This window comes from Egretta garzetta, unplaced genomic scaffold (assembly GCF_000687185.1).
Source record: "Egretta garzetta isolate BGI_Z169 unplaced genomic scaffold, ASM68718v1 scaffold154, whole genome shotgun sequence".
Lineage (NCBI taxonomy): Eukaryota > Metazoa > Chordata > Aves > Pelecaniformes > Ardeidae > Egretta > Egretta garzetta.
In genome coordinates, this window is record NW_009259600.1 from 2,626,173 (window position 1) to 2,651,209 (window position 25,037).

The 25,037-nt window shown below is 40.2% G+C and overlaps 1 protein-coding gene across 2 annotated transcripts; it reads left to right on the top strand.

Moving 5' to 3' along the window:
• Positions 1-1,121: 1,121 nt before the first annotated feature.
• Positions 1,122-24,863, top strand: INTS8 (integrator complex subunit 8). Of its 2 annotated transcripts, none has more exons than XM_035893818.1 (26): positions 1,122-1,307; positions 4,277-4,417; positions 4,841-4,912; positions 6,069-6,120; positions 7,129-7,311; positions 7,849-7,956; positions 8,643-8,798; positions 9,303-9,403; positions 10,871-11,012; positions 12,147-12,217; positions 12,356-12,531; positions 13,423-13,556; positions 14,184-14,294; positions 14,968-15,169; positions 15,716-15,837; positions 16,873-17,057; positions 18,503-18,536; positions 19,215-19,271; positions 19,354-19,415; positions 20,495-20,613; positions 21,898-22,001; positions 23,386-23,436; positions 24,060-24,133; positions 24,216-24,280; positions 24,384-24,427; positions 24,672-24,863. In XM_035893818.1, the coding sequence occupies exons 2-26, from the start codon at positions 4,299-4,301 to the stop codon at positions 24,786-24,788; spliced, it is 2,661 nt and encodes an 886-aa protein (XP_035749711.1). In that variant the 5' UTR covers positions 1,122-1,307; positions 4,277-4,298; the 3' UTR covers positions 24,789-24,863. The 2 variants fall into 2 exon arrangements, with proteins under 2 accessions (XP_035749711.1, XP_035749710.1); XM_035893817.1 differs by lacking the exon at positions 1,122-1,307 and adding an exon at positions 2,274-2,400.
• The last annotated feature ends 174 nt before the right edge of the window (positions 24,864-25,037 follow it).

The window sequence follows — 25,037 nt, forward strand, 5'->3', positions numbered from 1 at the left end:
GTCACGGCGCGGGGGGCGAGGCGGGCCTGCAGCCGCGGCTCTGCAGCGGTAGCGAGCGCGGACGAGAACCTGTCTTCCTCGTTTCACGTTAACTTTCCTGTTTAATAACTTCATTTCCCCATCTTTCCTGTGGGGTAGATGGGGTAGACCACTTTTCCTTTTGCATACGTGGATTTTGTTTGTGGAGATGTTACAAGTTTTACAATGCGAAGCACTGTTTAAAAAAAACAACAACAAAAAACCCCACTGCGCTATGCAGCTGGTTTTCTCCAATTAAGCCTTGCTGGCGTCAGGAATTAGAGCCCTCCTAGATATTCAGTGCTGAAATTGCTCTGTCTGCTTAGACCTGGAATGAATAGAAACCCAGTCTGATGTGTTACAAGAAAGCAACCATATTTAAAAGTAGCTGATCTTTTGACGACTGTAAGTGGGAATCGTCTTTTTAGGTACCTGAATTCTATAAGCAGGTGGACAAAACAGGAAAACCTGGGACAGTGTTGCCTCTACAAAAAGTAAATTTAAGCATAGTCAGGCTATATCTTTGTGCTGAGGTCTTATGCTGCTATTTTGCAATGAAAAATAATGATTAATCCTAGTTCTATGTTTCACAAAGTTCAGTGAGAGTGTAATAGTTATTTGGCTTCAGTTTTTTAAAACAGCTCAAGGGTACTGGAGAGAGTGTCTTATTGTAGAGGAGAGATTTGGAGGCGCTTTTTTTTAAGTCAGTCTGAAAGTATCTTCTAAATGTATTCAGAAGGACTAGCAGTTACCTGTAAATGTATTTTAAAATACAGAGGAGAATTACAAGTAGGTATATATTTTTGTGAAAGCTAACCTGTGGTTTCAATAAGCAACATTTGTTTTCTGTAGAAGCTAGTACTGAAACATAATTAATACAAAATAGTGAAAATAAATGAAAGTGTGAGAGTGTGGTTACCATGGTCAAGTAAACTTGAAGGTTAAACAAAGGTATGTTAAAAAGTCTGATTTGAGTCGGCATAAGCAAGATACCCTTTGGGATTAGAATCTGTCAGCTCTGTAAATGACGAGATAAAATCCCTGTTCATAGTTGCAACAAGAAATCAATTTCTGGTCTTACAAAGAAGTTGAAGAGTGGCTGTGTTCTTTGCAGATCCGCCACCTGTACAGCTGATTGTCCAGTTCTTGGAACAAGCTTCAAAACCATCAGTGAATGAACAGAACCAAGTCCAGCCACCACCTGATAACAAAAGAAATCGCATTTTAAAACTTCTTGCTCTTAAAGTTGCTGCTCACCTGAAGTGGGATTTGGATGTATTGGAGAAAAGGTATAGTCTGTACATCTTCATGCTGAAATTACGAAAGTGAAGTCACTTGAGATTTTTCTTTTAACAAATAGAAATCTGTCTTGCTTGCTTTTCTGACAGTATCTTCATAGAACAGTTTGGGTTGGAAAAGACCTTTAAGATCATGAAGTCCAACTGTTACCCTAACACTGCCATCCCACCACTAAGCCATGCTCCTAAGCACCTCGTCTACCTGTCTTTTAAATCCCTCCAGGGATGGGGACCCCACCACTTCCTTGGGTAACCTGTTCCAATGCTTTCAGTGAAGAAATTTTTCCTAATATCCAATCTAAACCTCCTCTGGTGCAACTTGAGGACGTTTCCTTTTGTTCTATCACTTGTTACTTGGGAGAAGGCTAACACCCGCCTCGCTACAACCTCCTTTCAGGCAGTTGTAAGGAGCAAGAAGGTCTCCCTTGAGCCTCCTTTTCTCCAGGCTAAATAACCCCAATTCCCTCAGCTGCTCCTCATAAGACTTTTGCTCCAGACCCTTTGCCAGCTTTGTTGCCCTTCTTTGGACGTGCTCCAGCACCTCAATGTCCTTTCTGCAGCGAGGGGCTTAAAACTGAACACAGTATTCAAGGTGCGGCCTCACCAGGGCTAAGTACATGGGAGTGATCACAGTCCTTGCTGGCCACACTATTTCTGATAGAAGCCAGGATGCCATTGGCCTTCTTGACCACCTGGGCACAGTGCTGGCTCATATTCAGCCGGCTGTTGACCAACACCCCCAGGTCCTTTTCCACTGGGCAGCTTTCCAGCCACTCATCCCCAAGCCTGTAGCGTTGCTTGGGGTTGTTGTGACCCAAGTGCAGGACCTGGCACTTGGCCTTGTTGAACCTCATACAGTTGGCCTCGGCCCATCGATCCATCTTGTCCAGATCCCTCTGTAGAATCTTCCTACTCTCAAGCAGGTCAACACTCCTGCCCAACTTGGTGTCCTCTGCAAACTTACTGAGGATGCACTCAATCCCCTTGTCCAGATCATCGAGAAAGATATTAAACAAGACATTTGGCTTGCAGACACCTTGGAAGAAGGAAGTTCTTCATTGGCTAAAAGTTACATTGACTCTGGGTGTGTTAAAGTTTCTTTAAAAAAAATCATGTTATATTGTCTTATTTCTCTTGAACTGAGCTGAAAAATCATGTGGTCTTCATGATGTTATATAGAATTTTTTTTTATTTCAGAAGTATTTTGAAAAAATTATTCCTTCAAGTTACTGGTAGGGCTTTTTTTCTTACTATTTACTTTCATTTTTGTTTCTCTTTTGTATTGTAATATTTTGTCAGGTTTTTTTATAATGTGCTATAATGAGCACTAAAAGGGCTTGGAATGAGATGTTCTTGGTTTTTACCAATGAAGTTCTCTTCCCCCCATAATATTTTTGTCATCTCTTAAGCTATGTCATATTTATTTGCCTTAGTGAAGTGTTGTGAAGCAGGATTACCTCTTGCCAAAGCACCTTTGCAAGATACTGCACAACTACAGAGAATGACCAGAAACCTTTATCATGGGTAGTTTGGAAATACTGTATGGACAAAAGTATCTGGTATATAATAGAGGTTTTTTAATATTAATACTTTAACTTTGAAAGCAGATGTATGTGAAAGTGTACAAGAGGGCCTTTTTTTTAAGGCTGCTTCCCTTCTTGCAGGAGGAATTTATATAGACGTTTATTCATGGTGTATTTTCTGTCCTTAAAAATCTTAAAATGCAGGTACAATCCTGATTCAAAAATCATTTCTACTGTATGACACTATTGGGCTGATTCTGGGTTTTGATAGGATCGTTTTGTCCATCTGTGGTGGTTTTTTTGAGAACCAATCTGAATTTCAACTACTAATTTAGCATCTCTGTATAGTAGAGTTCTTGTTCTGTTAGCTTGTGAAGCCTAAGATTGTTCTTAATTAAGAAACATGCTTTTGTTTTTTAACTGATCATACACAAAGGTTCAGACATGCTAGTTAAAAAGGAGTAAAATAACAGCTTGAGCCCAGCTTTTTTCTAGAACTTCTGTTATAAAAAGTTGAATGTTGTACTCTTGCCAATGAAAACAAGATTCCTGGACCTCGCATAGTAAAACCACCGTTTGTTAGTTTAAAATGATAGCTGATAACAGACCCAGGGTCTGATATTATACAAGACCTAACATTTGTTAAACAGGAATTTTGGCTTTAGTTGCTAAAAGTGTAGTTTCACTGGTGGTTTTCAGTGCTGGTTGCAAAGAATGCAAATTTTTCACAAGATCAAAGGTACTTTGGCAGTAGCTGGTCGCTTCTAATTTCAAATAATCATATGTCTAAATTACTAATAATGTTTCAGTTGTATTAAATTATACCTCAAACGTCTGGAGTGATGCGGTCCAGCCTGCATGCCTTTGCATTTTATCAAAGAAGGTTCTGTCCCAGCTGATGTATGTTTTTACATAATACAGCTTACAGTTCTATTCCAGTTCCTAGTCTTAACTTCACTGGTTATCAGTGGATGCTGCAGAAAAGGAGATAAACTATAATATCACAGAGAAAACATTCCCTTTGCGTGAGTGAAATTCCATTTGCAACAGAAATGTCGTTGTTGTATCTTATGGAAATATGATCTGGGAATACTTTGGAAAGAATTTCTTCTTAGTTGGGACCTGCTGTTAGAGGTGACTGGATTATTCTGGGTATGTGTGGACTAATGCAGTGGTGCATAGTAGTAGTTCAGCTGTCAGGGCAGCCTTCCACTTTGGCTTAACTTGCACTGCTAATACTGGTAACTGCTTTACGTACCTGATCTAGAATGCCACCTGATACAGAGCATTTCATTATGCTAGATAAACATACTACCCTTACTTCCATGGGATGTTAAGTACTAATATGGTACTGAATAGTAGTGTATATTACTTAAATATCACAGGAGTAGGATTACTGTGTGAAGTATCTGATTATCTTTTTTTTTTTTTTAATAGTTTGTCTGTTCCTGTATTGAACATGCTGCTGAATGAACTTCTGTGTATCAGCAAAGTTCCCCCAGGAACTAAACATGTGGATGTAGACCTGTCCAGTTTACCCCCAACCACTGCAATGGCAATACTACTCTACAACAGATGGTAAACTATTTTAAGGCAGTAGTCTTAAAATCGCAGTAGAACAAAACAATGTTTCCTTCTGTCTATATACTTGTACAGAGAAGGAGAAAGGATCTCAACATAATAATAACTTAGTGATCTGTAGGTAGGTTATAGTGAGGAGCTGCATCTGAAAAATTATTCTACAGCTGGTTTTGTTTCCTAAAAAAAATAAAGGTAGTGGTTTGAACTGTCACCTTATAAAGATTAAAATCTTGCTGTCTTTTAGTTTTTTATGGACCCAAGAGCATTTCTTAAATACTAGGTGTGCTCTTGAGTAGAGAATGTATTCTAATGGCATAATGTATCTGAAATGATAAACTGATATTTTCAAGATGTGTATAATCTGCTTGTTACGCTTCTTGGGCTAATACCATTCTTTGCTTAATTTTCTCCCCTATGTAGGGCCATAAGGACAATCGTTCAAAGTAGTTTTCCTGTAAAACAAGTGAAACCTGGTCCACCTCAGTTAAATGTGTAAGTTACAAGTATAATTAATTTGGACTTTGTGTGTATTTTGTAATCAGAAATTTAATTTCTAATCGGATTAAATAACGTTAATAACATACAGTTGCTTACAGTGTCTACTTATAGCATAGAAAACTGCATTTATTTCAAGTATATTCTTATTTTCCTGTCAGACATGCTTGATACATATATGTACTTGTCTGTCGTTTCACTCTTTTAATGTGTTATAATCTCTGTGACTTTGTAGAGGCATGAAAAATCAGGGGAAAAAGGGAGGTGGCAATTTGCTGAGGCAGGATGTTTATTCTCTAGTTTAAACATGGTACCTTTCTTACATCCTTCTTTAACTTACAGTATCTTGCTTATTACAGTTGCTTTATTATAGCAATTTGCCACATGTATGATAACCTGAGAAATAACGAAGTATTTTCATTTGCTTCATTAGACAATAAATCATAATTTAAAGCCAGTATTCATTTTGCATTCTAGAAGTTGTGTGGCTTTAGTTGCAACCTGTCCTTGGAATTGACTTTTATGTTACAAATTTCTCCAATAAATTTGGGAGCATCTCAGTGGTACTTTTCATATGTTTCATGTTGATTTTATACTCTAGCATTAGGCCGTACTTGTTTGAGAGAGTCTGTTAAGTATGTTAATTAAAAACACCAGTACTACTACTCATTTTACTATAAATCTTGTATTGTCCTATATGTATGAGTCTGACCTGAATCAAAAAATCTTGTATGGGGAAATACGTAGAAATTGCATAGTTTTAAATTAAACACATGAACACATTTCTGCCCTGACACATGCTTGAGAAGAATTAAATAATGAAGCTTCAAGAGACTTGAGGCTGTGGAAGCTGATTTCTTCACGATAGTTTTGCTAATATTAACAGTCTGGTTTTTAAGGAAAAAAGCAACAGAAACTCTGTAACTTCCATTTTATTGAACCACATTCTCATCCAAAACTATGCTTTCATTATATAATTCTGTATTTCAGATATAAATAGATAAGAACAGTCAGTGGTCCTGCATAATGATATTTAAAATGTAATTAAGCAAAAGTTACTGTGAATTAATTGTTGTAGTCTAGAACATGAAGTAAAATAACATGCAGGTTTGCTTTCTAATTGAGATCTTGACCTCTTCTCTGTATTTTCCAGGATGAGCCAGATGCAGCAAGAAAAGGAACTAACTGAAAATATTTTGAAAGTGGTGAGACTTTTTTTTTTCCCCTCTCTTATTTTTGCTTGAATTTACATGTAAATATGAATGGACAAGAAAAAAAACAACTGCATCGCAGTTTTGTTTGATTCAGTACCTCTTTATTACTTGCTACGGTTCCACTGTATGCTTTTTGGGTGGTGTTGTCTCTGCACTGCATGTAGCATGGAATTTGTTTTGTGTAATTGAAGTATCCTTTCATCAGCCCTTCCGTGAAGCCATGTGAATTGAGCAAGCCTCTACAAAATCAGTGTGCGATTAGTAATTAAGGCAATACCATGCTTGAGCTGCAAAATCATATGGCAGCAAAATTCAACACTTAAAACGTTTTTTTTTCTAGAAGGATTTAGTAACTGAGTGTTTTCTCTGTGTAGCTTTCAGCAGAATGCTAGTTGTGCCTAAAGTGTTTTGCTTTGAGAGAGGCAAGAAAGAGGAAGAACAAACCCTCTACTTCCATAAGTAGCCTAGCTCATTTTCCTACTCTTGTATTACTTAGAATCAGTTAAAGAATTTGTATTATACGTTTTCTACAGTTTTTTTACTTGTTCATATTTTTTCAAATAGGTGAGCATGGATGATGATTAACTGGTTTACCAGTTCATCAAAATATTTGGAAAAATCTTGCTGTTCACATAGAAACTGGTTTTGTTTCAGCTGTGAAATACCTTAAAATTTACAGTCTGACTGTTGGATAACTTAATGCTCAAAAAATGGCCCAAAAGGTGTAGGTGAAACAGAAAAATGTTTTGTTTCAAGTGGAAGTAAGGGATTGATCCTGTTTCTCTTGGGTACCTGAAACTGAAGTAGAAGTTACAAATTTTTTATTGTGCATGAAATACAGGAGCAGATTCTATGTAGCAGTAAGACAAGTGTATAAGGACAGTTGTTTTTATTTTACTATCCTTTTACTGTACTATTACATTTCTAGTGTTAATTTAAACCGAGACCTAAACTCAAAACCAAGAGGTTAACTTTTTCAATGCGTTTGAACAATTACAGTTGAAAGAGCAGGCTGCTGATTCCATCCTGGTCCTAGAAGGAGCCCTTAAATTAAACAAAGATCTTTATGTCCACACGATAAGAACTCTGGATTTATTAGCCATGGAGCCTGGTATGGTGAATGGAGAAACGGAGAGTTCCACAGCTGGACTGAAAATCAGTGCAGAGGAGATACAGTGCCAGGTACCTTACATTCTATACTAAAGCTTTCAATTTATATCTATTTCTTTAGACAAAGGGTTAAGCAATGTGTTTGAGATAAATGGCAGTATTTTTCTATTACTATTTCCTGTGTTCTTTTTTTTATGCAATAAGATATTACTGACTGTGTTTTTACATTATTACAACTTTTTTCAACACTGTAAATACTGTTGCTTCCCCCCCAAACCCTCCCTCCCCTCCTCCCCCCCCGCCCCCGCCCTGCAGTGTAAACCGTTCATTATATGGCATTATATGTCAAGGGCAGATTACTGCATTGTTCCTGATGATTATGTGAAAATCATTCTGTAATTTTGTAACGCTTGTGCAGAATTACTCATACTGAGATCTCAGTTAAAAAGGAAACAATTGAAGTGTGTGGGGAAAGGTATGCAGCGTACATCAGATAAAACTAGGAATAGTTTAAAGTATGTGTGAGGTTTGAGCTGAAATACTTCATCTTGACTTCAAATGTTGTAAAAATTTCCAAGATAATGTGTTTTATATCAATGCTGTCTGCAGGTTTGCTATGATTTGGGGGCAATCTATTTTCAACAAGGATCTACAAATGCAGCCGTTCATGAAAATGCTAAAGAAAAGTTTTTCAAAACAAAGGAGTTGATTGCAAAGGTAATGTGTTTTATTAGCATGCGTGTTCAAGTCTTGTAAAAAAACTTGTTGCTTCCTCCTTTAGCAATTTAATAACTGTTAACAGTACACGTGGCTTCTAAAGAACCCTCATGGGATTTTGACAGCAGATTTTGTTTTTTCACATTGTGCCTTGTTTGATCGGCTGCAATATATAGCTGCTTTGTTCTATATTTTGTAATGAATGTTCTCTTACACAAATTGTATTGAGGCAAGAAATGCAAAAATAACATCTCCAGTGCTAATATAACTCAACAGTACATTCTGTGTCCATTGTGATATTTTGATTGTGATGATGTGTTTTTTTGAGGAAGGTAACCGTACAGCACTTCCTATTCTTTTCTTTATCTAACTTTCCCTTGGAAATAAGATTGTCTATGTTCTGACCTTTTAAAAAGTTTTAATTTACAGCTAAGGTATGCTTCCTTTTTTATTTTGCTTCATATTTATATTCCCCAAACTGCAAAACTTTTTAAATAGATAAAGCATGGTCTAAGCTGTAAAGAGAACATAAAAAAGTATGCTATTAAAAAAAAAAAAAGTGTGTACACGCACACTCTTTTCTTGTTTTGCTGTTAACTTGGGGAAATTGGAGTCTCTGTTTCTGAATTAAGCTTGTGTTTCACGATATTTTGGCCACAGAGATTTGATTAACTCTTACTTTTCAGAATGGTTCATCATCACTTCATTTTACCATCGATGAAGAACGGTTAGCTGGGTACTGTCAAGCTTGTGGAGTTCTTACCTCATCTTCTGATGATGCATCTCAACAGGCAACTCCTTATAGTCAAATCCATAGCTGTATGAAATCTGGCAACTATCAGGTAGGTGCTTAAATAAACCCACGTATACTTGAGGGGGTTTTTTTGTCATTCTGTGTAGATGATTCCACCTGAACTGATAGGGATTTTAAGAAATTTAAGTGTTCCAGTTAACATACTGTTTATGTATATAGGAACATAATAATACATATTAGATTAAAGTATCTTGGGTTCCATACAGTGTAAATAATTCCTACTAGCATATGTATGGAATTTTTAGGTAGAATCTAATTCTTTGGGTTTCAGGGAATGTTGCTGCTGAGATGTGCAAGTTTGCTTTTTTTTTTTTTTCTTTGATTCATCAAAAGCTAGAGAGCTTTTTTCTTGTTTGGTCCCTTTTTGGTTGTTTAATGAATTTTGGTATTACATATGGGTGCAAGCTGCTTCTGTTTGATTGTTTGGTAAAAAACTTTATAAAACTATTTTATATTTTATTTTGATAAAAATCTATTTTATCTGTATCTTTTGCATTTTCTATTGACTATTCCAACTGTGTGTGTGTTATAGGACTTGGTGAAGATATTCCTTGAGGATAATCTAACCCTCAGTTTACCTGTTCAGTTCAGGCAATCTGTGCTGAGAGAACTCTTCCAAAAAGCTCAACAAGGGTGAGACATGAAATAATGATCTGTTCCATGATGATGAAAAGCAATTTTCATTAGTTTTATGTTTTTTCATGGGAAGTATACAAAATCATCTAACAAGAAATTACTTGCATCCAGGAAACTTTTCAGCCTTTATTTGTGTTAGCAGTAGTCTAAACTACATCTTCCAACTAAGGAGCTATGTTGTAATGTATCTCACTGGCCGTATATGTGAAAAATGTAATGAGTATTAACACTTAAATAGAAGAACCAGTAAAATGATAAAAGTAACAATTGATCATATATGTGTGTGTATGACTATATATATACATATAAAATATATGTAAAATTTACAACTAAGTTAATGCCTTTTTGGAGTTTTTCTAAAACTTGAAGTCAAAGCTGGTCAGGCTAATCATACTAAGCAGTAATACCGTAGGAGATGTGTACTTCATTGGGAGCGCTGGCAGTGTAGTTATCTGTGATTAGGAGCCTTGTGCACTTCTGAACTAGCCCAGGGCTGAAGGATTAGTACGGTACACTTATAAAAAGAAAACACTTATAAAAATCAGAGAGAATTAGGCACATTACGAGGGCAGCATGCAGATGGCTCCCAACTGAGAAATGTTGAGCACGTGGTCACATCCAAAATTCAGCCTTTTGTGGAGCTTAGGCACTTGAATCGGAGCTATATGGAAAGCCTCTCCATATAATCATGATTATGATTATTCTCTGCAGAGAAGGTGCCTACAAGTGTTTTCAGCTGATGAAGCGAGAGGCTCAGTTTTACAAATGTGTGAGGGGGAAAAAAAGAAGTATCAATGGTGACAGCCTCTTGTGTAAGAGCTTAGTAGTTACTGAATGGAGCTTTCGCTCCAGCCAGAGAGGAGTCAAATAAATATCTCCTAGAAGAGGATCTTAAAGACTGTAGCTTAGCACTGCATAGGGGTGTTTTCATCTCCGATATGGCTGATAAGGAGTGCCTTCAGCGATGAGCAGTAGACAGAGAAGGGCAGAGGAGCATGACTTCACAATCTAGTTTGAGGCACACGAAGAAGGATTAAAAGAAGGAAGCCATAGGTTCTGGTTATTTGTTTTGATTTTTGTCCAATGATTGTATATTCTGAGATGCATAAATATTCCTGAAGTCTTTTGGGCTGTCAGCTGTGTTCAGGGCTCACCCACTAAGAAGCGATGCACCTTTGTGTCAGTCACACTGACACAACTTTAGTTGGAGTTCCAGTGGTGCTCAGGCTGAAGCAATAATGAAGTCTGTGTGTGAAACAGCTGTCGGCAGGGAGGGAACTTTCTTTTAATAAAAGTGAAGCCCTGGGTAAACTTAAATAGATCCTAAGCAAAGTTTTTCAGATTGCAGTCTTGGACAGAGGCATGTGCTCTACACTTGGCTCAGGACCTTGCACCTGGAGCTTTGCTGTGTTACTACATGTTTGTCAAAGAAGTTCCGTGATCTTCGGTTTTGTGTTCATGCAGGAACGATGCTCTGGATGAAGTTTGTTTCAAAGTCTGTGTCTGCAACACAGTCTGCGATGTATTGCAGGGTCGAACAATTGATATTCAATTTTGTCAACTGTTTCTGAAACCCAGCAAAGAGAAAATAGATTTCCTCCTTGAGGTAAGAAATTATCTGAAATTAGAAGGGAAAATGGTATTTAGTGAGAGATCTCTTCCCCATATAACTGTATTATTCTTACAAGTAACGCTCAAATTTCTGGAGCAGAGAAAAATACTTTGTAAGGTAACTTCTCAAACTCTGTTCACCTTCTTTGCAGTTAGTACAGTTATACTCTATGTGGTCAGTCTTGCATCTATATCCATAGCTCTGTTTCCATCTGGGGAGGAACCAATGTTGACCTGTTGCTTCAGCTTGGATTTGAAATCACTGTGATTCTGGACATCATTAAATTATATAGAGATACAGCTGAATGTTTCTTTTCAAGGAACAAAGAAACAAATTCTTAATGACAGAGAGAGATACTTCATGAAATGATCCTGAGTCACTGTATGTGTGAGACTTAAACTGTTGCCCTCAGTGAAGCTTTTTAGGAAACTATTATTGCTCAAACTAAACTTACTCCTTTTGTTGCTTTGCTGTTATTTTCATATCTCCTTTGTTTAATTTGAGCCTTGTTTTTGCTAGTCTCTTCAAGCATGTGGCAAAAATTGACTGACAGTACTCTACTTCAGAGCAAGTAAAAGCTGTTCCATCAACTGCTCATATTAGGACTTAAACCATATTTCTAAAAAAAAAAATATAATCTCTTGCAAGCTGGCAATTAAATACAACCAGCTTGTTATTTTTCAGCTACTGTTTTGTTGGGGTTTTTTATTTTATTTTTAGTCCCACTGAGTCTTATGTTTTTGCACTTAGAAATGTTGGTTCATTTTTTAAACTCATGTAAAAGGGCTTTGTTGTGTACTTAATGATCTTGTGAGGCTGACTCATACTGAGGCATTCGGGGTCAGCACGGCTAATATCAGAGCAATAGGAAAAAGGAGTGTGAATTGTGTCTGAGGGAAGGTAACAGTTGTCTGAAACAGCCTGTGTTGTGTAGAGGTTGACAGAAACTCTGATCCAGCTGTGATGGCTACAGTGTTTATTAGATAATTTTGTTGCCTCCCTAGACAGAGAGAAGGTTACTGCCCGATTCTAATTATGAGGCAGAAAACTAGGCAGTAACGCTGTCTGTAACTAAGTATTTTAAGAGTTCTAAGGGGCTGCTTAATTATTTACTTCTTTGTTTCCCAGGTTTGTTCAAGATCAATAAACTTGGAAAATGCTTCGGAAGCATTGAAGAGAAAAATGGCAGCATTTCTCAAGTATGTATCTGTATTAAGATAATGCGAATTTACGCTTTGTGAGCAATGTAATGCAGCACTATAAATGTTTTGAGAACTTAAAACTGGAAAAATAAGCACCTTCCTCCTGCTCATGTATTAACTTTTTTATTTGTTTAGAAACTTGTGTCTGGGTTTGGAAGATCTTCAGCTTGTCTTCATGATTTCATCTCATGATCTGTTCATAAAACTGCTGAAAGATGATGAACGGAAGCTGCTCATTGATCAAATGCGGAAGAGATCTCCTCGAATCAACCTGTGCACAAAACCTGTGACTTCTTTTTATGATATCCCAGGTAATTTTCACAGCATTTTCACTGACTCATGTGCAGGCAGTTACCTGTTTCCATGCTTGACGTTACTATGTGCAGGTCTGTTCTCAGAAAAAGTTGAGACACAATGTTTTTTGGAGAGAATACTTCCCATTTTTGGTCGGTGAATGACCTGCTTGTTTGAAGGCGGCTGTTTTTTGCTTGTATCTCAACTGAGTGTAATGGATGTGCTCAAACAAATGTGTCCTAGCTGACCAAGCGGGAGAGGTGTGGCAGTTGGTTTGAACCAAATCTGGCTGTGGCAGCTGTTCCCAGAAAGGGCACCCTGCCTCTGGACTTACATCCGCACTAATGCTTATGTGACTGTCTGGTGAGCTGGACCAGGAGTATTGTCTGGATGAAGTTTTAAACCTACCAAAGTGAAACCCAGATCTCTTCAGCCTGTTCATTTCCCAGCTATAGTTGGCTGGCTGTGCAGCTGCACAAGTCAAAGCTGACATAAAAGGTGCCAGATGGCAACTGGAGCTGGAAAGAACTTACATTTCAACTCTAATACAACCTTTTGTATTGACTTAAGTCAGTTGTGAAAATGCATATTTTCACTGAGGCAGTATAGGGATGGGGGTTTTTTTGTGCAGATCTTGAACCTATCGCTTCACTGTAGCAAGGGTAAGGGAACAGTCAGAGCTGCTGGTGTGAGAAAAGGGGACATTGCAAGCAGCCTGTTAGGTCAGGGGAGCTGGGAAGCTAGCACATGGTGTTGGTGGAAGGACACGAAATGATGTACGAGGCCTACAAAGCATTGATGTTTCTGCTGTTCTTACTGTATTATGTTTAAAATGTTACATGCTAAAGAAATCGTAAGTACCTACGTTAAGAAGTAGTGCACTGGAGACCTGATTGCTTTTCTTCTAGCTTCAGCAAGTGTCAATATCGGCCAGCTTGAACATCAGCTCATACTGTCAGTAGATCCTTGGAGGATTCGCCAGATCTTAATTGAGTTGCATGGTATGACTTCAGAACGCCAATTCTGGACAATTTCGAATAAGGTAATTTATTTCATGTGGTTATGAGAGAGTGTAACTCAAGGACTGGTTAGGTATCATACCACAATGAACAGTAAATGTTTTGTCGTAGATCCTCAATGTGATTTCCCCTCCCCCCACATAATGGTGGTTTAATAAGAATGATGATACATATCTAAACTCATATTCCCTATGAAAAGTATTACAACAAAATTTATAACCTTTGTTTTAAGGAATTACTGGCTGTATCACAAGCTTTCCTTGAGAAAAAACAAATTTCTATAGATTTTGCTTTCAGTCCTCTGCCTAGTTAACAATATCATTTTAGTTTAAATTCCTGTCATTAAAAGCTGGGAGCAGGAGAGAAGAGGAGATTTTTTTGTTGTTGTTAAGAAAGGATTTCTTACCCTCCCCACCCCTCTGAAATTATTGCATATTCTGAGTACAAACAAAGTAGGGTAGCTAGCCATTTTTATTGTATGAATTTATTGTATGAACAATACATTACTTCTAAGTGCCAACTCTTTGATTTTTACATCTAATCAGATGTCAATCATTTTCAATATCTGAGTTTTATTTTTAATGTTTTAAGTAGTGATGTGAATTCTAAAACCTGTTTCTGTGCAAATGTCCTATGTATTTCTCTCCCAGTGGGAAGTACCAAATGTTTACGGCAATGTTATTTTAGGCATCAAAGACAATCTGACTAGGGATTTGGTCTACATCCTTATGGCGAAGGGATTACACTGCTGTGCAATTAAGGTGAGCAACCCATCTGAAGTTTCTGGTGAGTTAGTTTGGACAATTGAATTTTAACAACACTGAAAATACGGAAAGCCCTTTTTCAGAAAAAGAACTGAAAAATGGGGAGGTGAGGGAGATGTAGTAACAAACTCTGTGTGATATAATGGTGAAATATTTCTGTCTCAAAGTTCCATCAGTAGAGCAAGGATAATGACTTTCCAGTGAGTTGGGCCTGGAGATGATTTTCTTCATACAAAGTTTTGATTACGATGTACTAAATCATGTTGCATCTAAAGCCAGCGGTGATTTGACTTACTGATACGAAGTGCTGTTCTTCTGGCTAATTGTTTTACGTAAGGAATTTATTGGAATGCTGTTTTATTTGCCTTGTAATCAACAATACTGTAGTTTGCGCAACTACAAGGTAAAACCAAACTATACCTCATATACCAGTAGTTATTTCTGGTACGTTTTTGCTTAAGCTTCTTGGTTTTAAACAAGAAGTTTTTTTTAAAAAAATCTGGAACAGTTGGAACTGTTAAGCTTTAATAGCAAGTCCAATAATGTGAATAATAATTGTGAGATGCTTGAGCAATGCTAATGATAGTGGATGCCAAGGATGGTTCAGCTCTTATCTTTCCCATTATGAACCCATGAGGAACCACTAATTGCAGGAACCTCTCTATTGCAGGATTTTGTCCATGCAAAACAGCTTTTTGCTGCTTGCTTGGAGCTCGTGACAGAGTTTTCTCCAAAACTTCGTCAAGTCATGCTGAATGAAATGCTACTTCTGGACATTTACACTCATGAAGCTGGAGCTGGTGTTTCTGGAGAACGTCCTCCTTCTGATCTTATAAGCCGAGTCCGAGGGTATCTGGAAATGAGAGTACCTGGTAAGTACATTGCTCTCTTCCCTGGGATGCAGTAAAGCACAAAGGTTGAGAGAAAGTGGGGGGGAAAAATGGCTTTGTATTGTAGACCTACCATTTAGGTGTACAATTGGAAAAACAACAGTGAAGTTTGACACTGGTTTTAGTGAACCCTTAGAAACTTGGTTAGTTTTTAGAAGCTGGAAATTAGAACAGCAAAATCATGATGCCTACATATTGCTAAAAACTGACAGTTTCTGTTCAATGCCACTTAAAAGCTTTTGAACAGGATAAACGTGTCTGCATTGCTACCTGAAAAGTTTTGCTAGTTGTTTAAGCAGTCCACATGGTTTCACACTGAGGGAGTAACATAATACTGTTGTGGTTGAGGGAAGCTGTTGTTGCTCATAATTTTCAGAGGTGAAGTCCCTTGTAGGGCTAAGCATCATGTTTTTCTGTGATAGATATGGAACATGGGTAATCAGACTGAAGGTGTTTTGCTAGTTATCATATAATGCTGTGTTTTCTCAAAAAAAAAAAAAGTTAAGCAAATAACCCCCTTTCTTCCAGATATTCCTCTTCGACAAGTTATAGCTGAAGAATGTGTTGCCTTCCTGTTAAACTGGCGTGAGAATGAGTATTTGACCATGCAAGTTCCATTACCTCTGGTTCAAACTAATCCGTATGTGAAGGTAATGAGCGCTCAGTCTCAAAGCCTTGTCAGGTTGTAATTGACTTTTTCCTGTTGAAGTCTTCTGTACTTTTAAAAGCATATACCCTTCTGTCTCAAGAGTGTTGGGTTTTTTGACTACAGTTAAGTCAGTCTGATGTAGAAGATGGCAGGGCTGAGCAATAAGTGTATTTGACAGTTGACAAAAGACGTAGAGGCCGTGCTGCAAGAACAAATGAAACAAACTGCACCTTAGCCCTTGCTGGCTGCCATCTGAGGTCGGTCCCATAAGCATCAGGCATGTGTGGTTACACCCCATAAGCTGATTTAAACCCTGTAGCACTTCCATGAAGGACTCTCCTCTCAGGTGGAATTCAGCCTAGACTCGTGGAGGAGGTACGAGAATTGTACAGGTCTCAGGCTTCATGTCTAGTTGTTTTTCTGTTACTAAGACACTTGTTTTCCAAATGTGCTGTAATGGTTCCACTTTTGAACCCAACACCAGTGTTGAATTTCTGGAGACATTCAAGTGCTACCTTTTTTGAAACTTTACTTTCAAAATGGTTTTACAGCAATGTTTCTAATTCAAAGTCAGGCAGTGAAGCTGAATGCAGATCACATTACAGGACAGACTCATTTTTGGCCTGCTCTGCTTACCTGTGGTATTTCCTAATTTCCATTTTGAGGTTCAGCTTTTTCTGTATAGCAGAGGGTGTCAGTTTCAGTTCAGATTAATTACTATATAAAAGTTCTAGGGAGCCAGTCTTTGTAAAACTGTGTCATATGGTTTTATGCAATATATTTAAGTAGAGTGTAAAGCTTGTTTTCTGGAGCCTGTAGTAATGAAACATACCTAAGGGAAGGGAAAAATCCTCTGTTTAATTTCTATCTTCCAGGTTCCTCATCAGTGCCCTCTGCTGCAAAGTTTAGTCACGTTGCTGTGTCGCTCGTAACTTAAAATCACTTGCTTAGCCATTTTAAATGCCAGTAATTCCTTTGCTGTAATCAATATTCAGAGAACCTGTAGTTACTGTATTTTTTCTCTCGCGTTGCATAGCTGGGACAGTTGCTGGCTGCTACATGTAAAGAACTGCCAGGTCCCAAAGAAAGTAGACGGACAGCTAAAGATCTTTGGGAAGTTGTCGTACAAATCTGCAGTGTATCCAACCAGCACAAACGGGGGAATGATGGCAGAGTGAGTTTGATAAAGCACAGGGAGTCTACGCTGGGCATTATGTACAGGTGTGTTTTATTAAATAATTTTTAAAGATTGTTTGAGTTGTGTATTTGACCCTCGTGTTCCCTTCAAAAATTGTCTAGATTCCGCTGTCACAGTGGTGGCAGCAGCTAAAGATCTCTACTGAGTGAACAGTCTGCTCCCTGGCAGCGTTGGGTATTAGCGGTGATGTATTGACTTTTCAGAGAGAGACAAGGAGCGTATGGGCTTCAGGTCGACATACAGACACCAAAGCATATATGCCTGTGCTCCCATTATAACAAGTGTAGGTCTTCCAATAAAGTCAATGGCATCTTGAGGGCAGTTTCGCTGACCGACTGGAGGTGTCTGCCCTGCAGACTCCATTGACTGAATCAGTTAACTGCTTTTATAACTGTATTAAACACCTAGCTCACAGCATAGGTGTCTGCACTTAGCTTTAGGTTTCTGAATCTAAAGCAAGGTGTTACTCAGTCTTGAAAGGAAATTCTAGTTCAGTTGAGCCTCTGGGGAGAGGGAAAGGAAGAAAATACCGTTGACTGGAGTAATTTCACTGTCAGTTACCCAACCTCTGCCAGCCTTAGCCTTAACTGTTTGATTGACTGATTCACAACTCCCCAATTTGTCTACTCAGTAAGTAAAGTCCAAGCAAGTTGCCTATTACAGTAAATTCTGGAATGTATGATTATATTGAACAGCTTTCCATGTTAAAAAAACTTGGAAAAGGTGCCCCTGTCAAAATACTGTTTCTTTGCCTTTCTTGAGCTAATCAGGGTAATGTGTGCCTAAAGGCCAGCTGCTGTTGCATAGGCTGCTGTGGGATGGGTGGAAGAGGGTACGTGCTTGGTGTAGGTTTCAGTTGTATACTCTGGCAAGGAAAAGGAAGCAGTACAGGTGTATTCCAGGATACTGAACCTTTTCTGACCCTTTTGATTCAAACAGTGAAGGGCAGTGACCCTGTTGTCCTGGAAAAGAAGCAGTTGAACCTTTTCCAAACAGGCTGTGCTTGTCTGGATTGCCTTATTGTGGCAATTTCTGATGTGGCCTGAAAAAGAAATCAATGTACACTACAAATGATCGCAGTGTACCCTCTTCTGTCAGCCTGTAGGTTATTGTTGCAATCCTCGCTTGGAGAATTGCAGCACGGTTCAGTTGCTTTCCCTTTTAGAGTCAATGCTTGACCTTGCTACAAAGTGATTTTCATGCCTTTTATAGCTTGATAGAATAACAGATACCTTTTATTTAACCTGATTTAAATGTAAAAGTAAAACTTGCCAGTGAGTGTATTAAAAGTGAACAACCTGCTTGAGCATTTTCACTTTTATACCCTGCATGCGTAAACTTAAAGGTAAAGGAGTATTTTGGTGGGTGAAGAATTTGCTTTACTGGCTCTTGTTCCCAGTGTATTGAGTTTGCATATATCCTTTGCTGTGGATGATTACTTACATGGATACTTGTGTCCCTAATTTAGGAGTGAACTGCTGTCCTTCATCAAAAAGCTTCGGGTAAGTTATAGTGGTCTTGAGAATGTGTTTGCAACCAGAACTTTCTTGTGGTGTGATACTTTTCTGGACTTCTGCTGTTAAGTTCAGAAAATCTGATAGTTTTACAGGTGTTTTGTATGGCTGAAGAACAACTGAATTTGCTGTACCTGCCACACAGCTTTGTGGAATAGCTTGTTAAAAAAAAAAAAATCCTAAATTCTGACAGTGGAGATCTGTTAACACTAGGAATATATTTGATTCCGGCTATCACTAAGCAAAACATTCCTTTTGGAGGGAGAAGGAAGCTGCTACTTGCATTGTAACTAAGCAGAAGTAAGAGGAAAGGTAATTATTTTACACCTTGCGGGTTTGCAAATGCGTAGCAAGTTGTAGCATAACTAGCTTAAGTTTAAGGCTAGGCAGTAGCCTAGAAACAACCTAAACATAGAAACAACCTAAAGATGTGTAAAACCTAAGCAAAGTTTATATCCAAGCAGTTACTCAGGGAAATCTGAAGTAATTAAAGACTTCATACAGCAACTTTCTCGCAGTATTCCTGTGTTGCAGGATTCTTAACAAAAAATACTGCCCCATTTCAACAGGAAATTATAATGTCATAACTTCTTAGATAGCTTTGAAGTTTAGGAAGAAAGTGGAGTTTTGTTAGTTCATGGGCATACTATTTTTTTTTTCTTACAGGAACCATTGGTTTTAACCACAATATTGTCCCTGTTTGTCAAGCTTCATAATGTTCGGGTTAGTATATAGCATACGCATCTTACTTGGTTTTCTTGAAATGTTTCTCTCTGTAATGTTTTTACTATCTATCTTCTCTTAGGAAGATATTGTGAATGATATTGCAGCAGAGCACATTTCCATCTGGCCCTCATCCATCCCCAAGTAAGACGATAATTAAAAATAGAATTTTCAAAATATGCATTTATGTAGTAGGTTTGGTTGCAGTTAAGGTGTGTTAGTGTGATCTCTGCCAGGTAGGGGCATTGCTGATCCCCACTCTGTGGGCGGACGGGCTGGTCTGATCGCATGGAGGTCTCCGCTCCCGATGTGACCGTCCTGATGGAGATGTGGGTACAAAACACCGAGGGGTGTTTTAGCTGTGTGCTTTACTGAGCTGTATGTAACTGAACTACAGAATACTTTAGTACAAAACAACTAATATTTTTTGAGGTGTGTTAATGTTTTGGCAGTTATTCAAAGTGGCATATGGTATATATTGATTTGTGCTGGCTGGATTGAACTGCATTTCTCCAGCTAAGTGTAGAGGCTCTGTGGGGCTAAGAACCTCACTGTTTCAGATTCCATGTATGCATTGAGAGAGATGACTTGAGAGAGCGAGCATGTAATGCTTGGTGTGGTTAATCTGTCTTTACTTGGTCTGATTGAATAGTCTCACTGTTACTGATGAAGACTTTGGTGTATATTATAAGGTTAATCAGAAGAAAGTAATTTGCAAGGTTACCAGAATTTAGCAGTAGGGTCAGAAAGAACACGTCTTTAAAAACGGAGATTCCACATGAGCTTTGGGAACGGCTGCCCAAGCAATGTGCCAGACCTTTCCCAGCCTTCCTTTCCGAGCTAGTTCCATGTGTTTCCAGAGATTGCTGCCTGTGGCCATTTATGCAGATGCAATGATAAATTTGTAGCAGTTTCAGGTGTTGTCTTCAAACTTCATGAAACTGAGAATGTATATTCTTGCATGGAACCCTTGTATGGTGTCAGCCACAGATGAAGTTCTGACTTTTTGTCTCAGTCTGTGAAGGGTGTCTTTGTTCTATCAGATTTACTGTATTGAAACAATTCAACAGTAGTCTTAGTTAACACTAAATCTTCCCTGGAGTTATTTTTGTTTGACGCTTAATGCAAGGTGCTTTGGACTTAAACTAGATGTGAAATCAGATTGCTGTTTAAAAAACCCAAACCATCATTTAGGAATTATTTGTCTTCCTTTTTTCCTTTAGCCTTCAGTCAGTGGACTTTGAGGCTGTGGCTGTTACAGTCAAAGAGCTAGTCAGCTATGCATTGACTATCAACGCAAACAACCACTTCTGGTTAATTATTCAGGCAGATATTTATTTTGGTAAGTAAAACCAATGTCTATTTTTAGCATATGTGTAGGGGTACCTTCCTTCTCTGGGATTTGACTGACATAACCTTCCTTGTATTTCCTCTTATGGAAAGAAGCTTAAGTGATATATGAGTTTAAAATCTTCAGATGCAGTAGTGAGGGTGAACTTGCCTGTGAGGTTGTCTGAGCCCACAGAGAGACCGAGCTTTCCGTGGGTCATGCAGACTTGCTTTTAGAGTAAGGGAAACTTTACTGTAAGCATCATCAGTAATGTCACTTTCTTTGTGGGTGCAGTTGGTCCTCGAGTGGCATAATTATGCAAACCCCTAATGTTTGCGTCTTTTATGAAGTGAACAGAAAGTTGTGTGAATGGTGCTTGGAGGTCAGCTTCACTGGAGCAGAAGACGAGCAGGGAGGATCTGTATTTTGTATAGGGAAGTATCTAGGATTTGTAAATGAGAGAGGATGAACTGCTGATCTGGTATTGGTTGGGATAGGAAACTCCTTCCTGTCGTTCTCTCCTCACCTGCCACTTCCCCAGCACTTCCCCTCGCTCCTCAGCTGGGAGCTGCCAACAGAATTGGGACATAAAGCGTTTTGGATTCTGGGCACCATGACATGCACCCTGGTTGTACCAGGACAGCGGTTCCCTGGGGACATTTTGCCCAGCCTGTGTGATACTGTGCTTTGTTAAATTATTCCCCAATCCAGAGCCAGTTCCTGGGGCTTCCTGTGTAGTGTGAGTAGAGTGGAGAGAAGTACGTGCTGAAAATGAACTTTTGGAAGACAGCCAGCCAATTACGGTACGGCCTGGTGTATGTGCTGTAGAAGGACATGGCCATAGCTGTCCTCAAAGGCAGCCGGGAATGTCTTCCGCTTAAATTACCTGTTGAGACCACTCCAGTGAAATGTAGCCTTCAAGCCAGGTTGTTCTGGCACGCTGACTCACACCAGCTGAGCTCCTTCGCTCCCACTGAGTGCTAAGTTCAGCGAAGGCAAGGTTCTTTTCCACTCTGAGGTTGACGGATTTGAAATCAAATACCTGAAAAGTAAAAAAGTGATTTGCAAAGGGCAGAACTTTCTCTGTGTTGCTGGTTTTCCTGATGTAGTTTTCCATCTGTCGCTGTTTTACCACCTCCTGTGTGTCTCTGCTTTTTAAGCAATATGCAAGTTACTTCTCAGTAGAATTCGGCTATGAGATGCGTATCTAGGTAATTCTATGAACAATCAACCTGAGTCTTAGCAATAACTGCTGTGTTTACTTTTAAGACCTTATTCTGCTTTTTTCCACTACAGCAACGAATCAGTATTCAGCAGCCCTTCACTATTACCTACAGGCAGGAGCTGTGTGCTCAGACTTCTTTAATAAGATGGTACCACCAGATGTGTACACAGACCAGGTGAGCTAAAATGGGATTTAGGTGTACAGAAATCTCTTTTTGGATTTGGTCAGCATCCCAGTTCTCTGTAGGGACAAAACTGCTAAGCACGCACACGTGCTGTAGCCTGGAAGATTTCACACCTGATGCATTCAGGGGCGTGCATCCTCATAGATCTGTTTTTCTTTGCTTGTTGCTTGAAGGCCATAGGAAATCTGAAGCTTCAGCTTTGCTGAAGTGCAGGCAGTTTTTCCATTAGTTTGGAGGTGCAGAGCTGCCAGCTGGGCAGGCACTGGTACTGCACTCTGGTGCAGCAGTGAGCAAACGAAAAAGCCCAGGAGCACGGACACATGTCACCCAGGGGTGTGGCGGTCCCCCAGCTGGTCCTGGCGGGCCCCGTGTGCAGCACCGGGCCAGGCGGGCAGACCAGCGCAGCACAGCAGCACTCGCTCTTCCTCGCTGGCTGTGCCAGAGCCCTGGCCTGAGCCTCCAGCCGGCAGAAACATCCGGCTCCCACTGTGCTGCTGGTGCTGGTGCCGCAGGGATGGAGCCTGCTTGCTGCCCCCCGTGCTGCAGACAAAGGCAAGTGTGGTGTCTAAATGCTTCCAAAATACTGCCTGTTCTAGCTGACACGCATGAGGGGTGGGAGTATGCATTGTGTTAGCAGTGAGATCCAGCTGCCCCCTGTACGCGCTGCGCCCCCGTACACTTTTTTCTGGACTCGGTGAGCAGAGCGGTGCTGCAGCGCTGTGCCAAGTTGTCTGGAGATGGGTAGGACTGTAACAGCACTGGGCATAGCGGGTGCCCCTGCGCTTAGCAAGTTGGTGTAACAAGTTTCGGGGGGCAGTATTTTCATACCCCATCTGACTGCTGCTCTGTTGGTGTTCCCGCTTGTACGGCAAGCGAGAGCTCCAGCCGCTGTCTGGGATCCTGAAGGCTTGCAGCCCAGTCCACGCTGTGCCTCCTGCCAGGCTGCAGGAGGCCTGGCTGGGACCCCTGCTCTGCGTGCCCTGGTGCGGGAGCTGGTGTCCGTGAGCACCCTGGCTGTGCTGTTCCCACCCAGGCCAGGCCTCTTCTGTGGGTGGCAGGAGGCAGAGGCGAAGCTTTTTAACAGGCCCTGCTCCCTCACCAGAAACACAGTGCTTTGTTCCCCAGCACCCATCCTGCCCTCGGGAAGTCTCCGAAGTGATGAAAGCTCCATTGGTGGATGTGCTAAAACCCAGGAATTGTCGGTGGGGGTTAGAAGAATGTACCTGGTTGCCTAGCTGGTCCCTTGTATTTAACAATAAAAAACAAAACCCAAACAAAAAAAACACAACCCCAAACCCAAGCAAATTGCTGTTTGTGCTCCAATACTGGCATTTCAAAACTTGTGGTTCTTGGGTTTTTTTTAACTGTTCTGTAGGTGATAAAAAGAATGATCAAGTGTTGTTCTCTGCTCAACTGTCACACCCAGGTAAGAGGTGCAGCGTGGCATTTACTAAACCATGAGTTAATAAACCTTTTGATGTTCAAAGGGCGGGGGAAGCTTTCGAAGACGTAAAACTGAATCCAACTTCCTTTGTAATCCACAATGGAATAGGTTGTGGGGGTGTTACTGTTGCTTCTAGGACACTGAAAGGACCGAAACAAACAAGGCTGTAAAAAGTGGAAATAGGCTGGGGGGGAGGTGTCCCATTTTCCTTAGGACGGAGGCAGGGTTGTGGGGTGGGGTGGAGGGTGTAGCGTTGGGAGCGAGTAGGACATCGGTGGGGTGGTGCTGGGAACCTGTGTGTGGCCACTGTTCAGTGGGATGGCTCCTGCTCTGAGAAGGAACCGCGTTCCTCTTAGGCTGAGTTAGGAGCTATTAAATGCATTTGGAAACCTGGAAGCCAGGTCAGTCCCTGGGGAGAAGGGTAAAACCCCTTTCTCTTCCTTTTAGCTGCTGCTGCTGGAGTGCTGTTTCAGAATGAGTCATGTCTGCTCTCGAAGCTGAGGTGCCGAGAGCTTGCTTGCTCTGGAACCCAGACCCGGGGTGGGATTGCTGAGGGGCTCTGTGGGGAAGCGAGGCTGTGAAAATCACCCAGCCTTTCCTTACAGGTAGCGATCTTGTGCCAGTTCCTCAGGGAAGTGGACTACAAAACTGCCTTCAAGGCGCTGCAGGAACAAAACAGGTAAATGTTACAGCAGAGTTTATAGAAAGGTGTACGTGCTCTGGGAGTGTGCTGGGTAACCTCACCTTGCGATCCCTTTCAGCCACGATGCCATGGATTCCTACTACGAATACATCTGGGATGTCACAATTCTGGAATACTTGACATGTATCCTTCCCCTAGCCTGCCCCTGCAGAAAGCTCACGCTGGGTGGGGGTGGCTGGAAGAGGTCCGCTTCCTACCCAGGCGTCTTTCCTTGACTCCCCCTCAGATCTCCACCACAAAAGAGGCGAGACAGACAAGCGGCAGATAGCAGTAAGTGAACGTGGGGGGCTCGGGCTGTCCCTCCCCGAAATGTTCTTTGAAAAGAATCACTGCTTCCAGGTTTAATTTTGTTGCATAACTCTGCAGAGCCTGGGTGCTGATGTACAGCTGTTGGTTTGGGGGGGGTGGGGTGGCATGTTACAGAACTAAAGCCCCCCTTGAAGTGAAAATACCTTGTAAGGGAACAGCTGTCCTAGCGGGATGGAGCTAGCGCTGTCTCCTCTTGTGCTCCCAGATAAAAGCCATTGGCCAGACGGAGCTGAACGCCAGCAATCCCGAGGAAGTCCTACAGCTGGCTGCGCAGAGGAGAAAAAAGAAGTTTCTTCAAGCAATGGCAAAACTTTACTTCTAGGCTGATGCTGGAAGACTATTACAAAATGTGCGGGAAAAATGTTGGGAAAAAATGTTTCAAGACTTTATTATTTTTTAAATTCATTTAAATTTTTATACAACATTTACAGTCTAGTATCTTTCTTTTTAGAAATAGATGAAATCTTATAATAAACCCCTTATTTTTACAAACTGTACAGAAGGCTGGAAGCAACTTCAGCTAATTCCCAAGGGCTTATTTGAAGACAGCGTGAATTCAAGTTTGCTGAGG

Coding starts and splice junctions, on each gene's coding strand:
- INTS8 (XM_035893818.1), top strand. CDS start 4,299: ATGCTGCTGAATGAACTTCTGTGTATCAGCAAAGTTCCCCCAGGAACT. Junction 15,838..16,872: donor AAACTAATCCGTATGTGAAG/GTAATGAGCGCT, acceptor CGCGTTGCATAG/CTGGGACAGTTGCTGGCTGC. Junction 22,002..23,385: donor CAGATGTGTACACAGACCAG/GTGAGCTAAAAT, acceptor ACTGTTCTGTAG/GTGATAAAAAGAATGATCAA.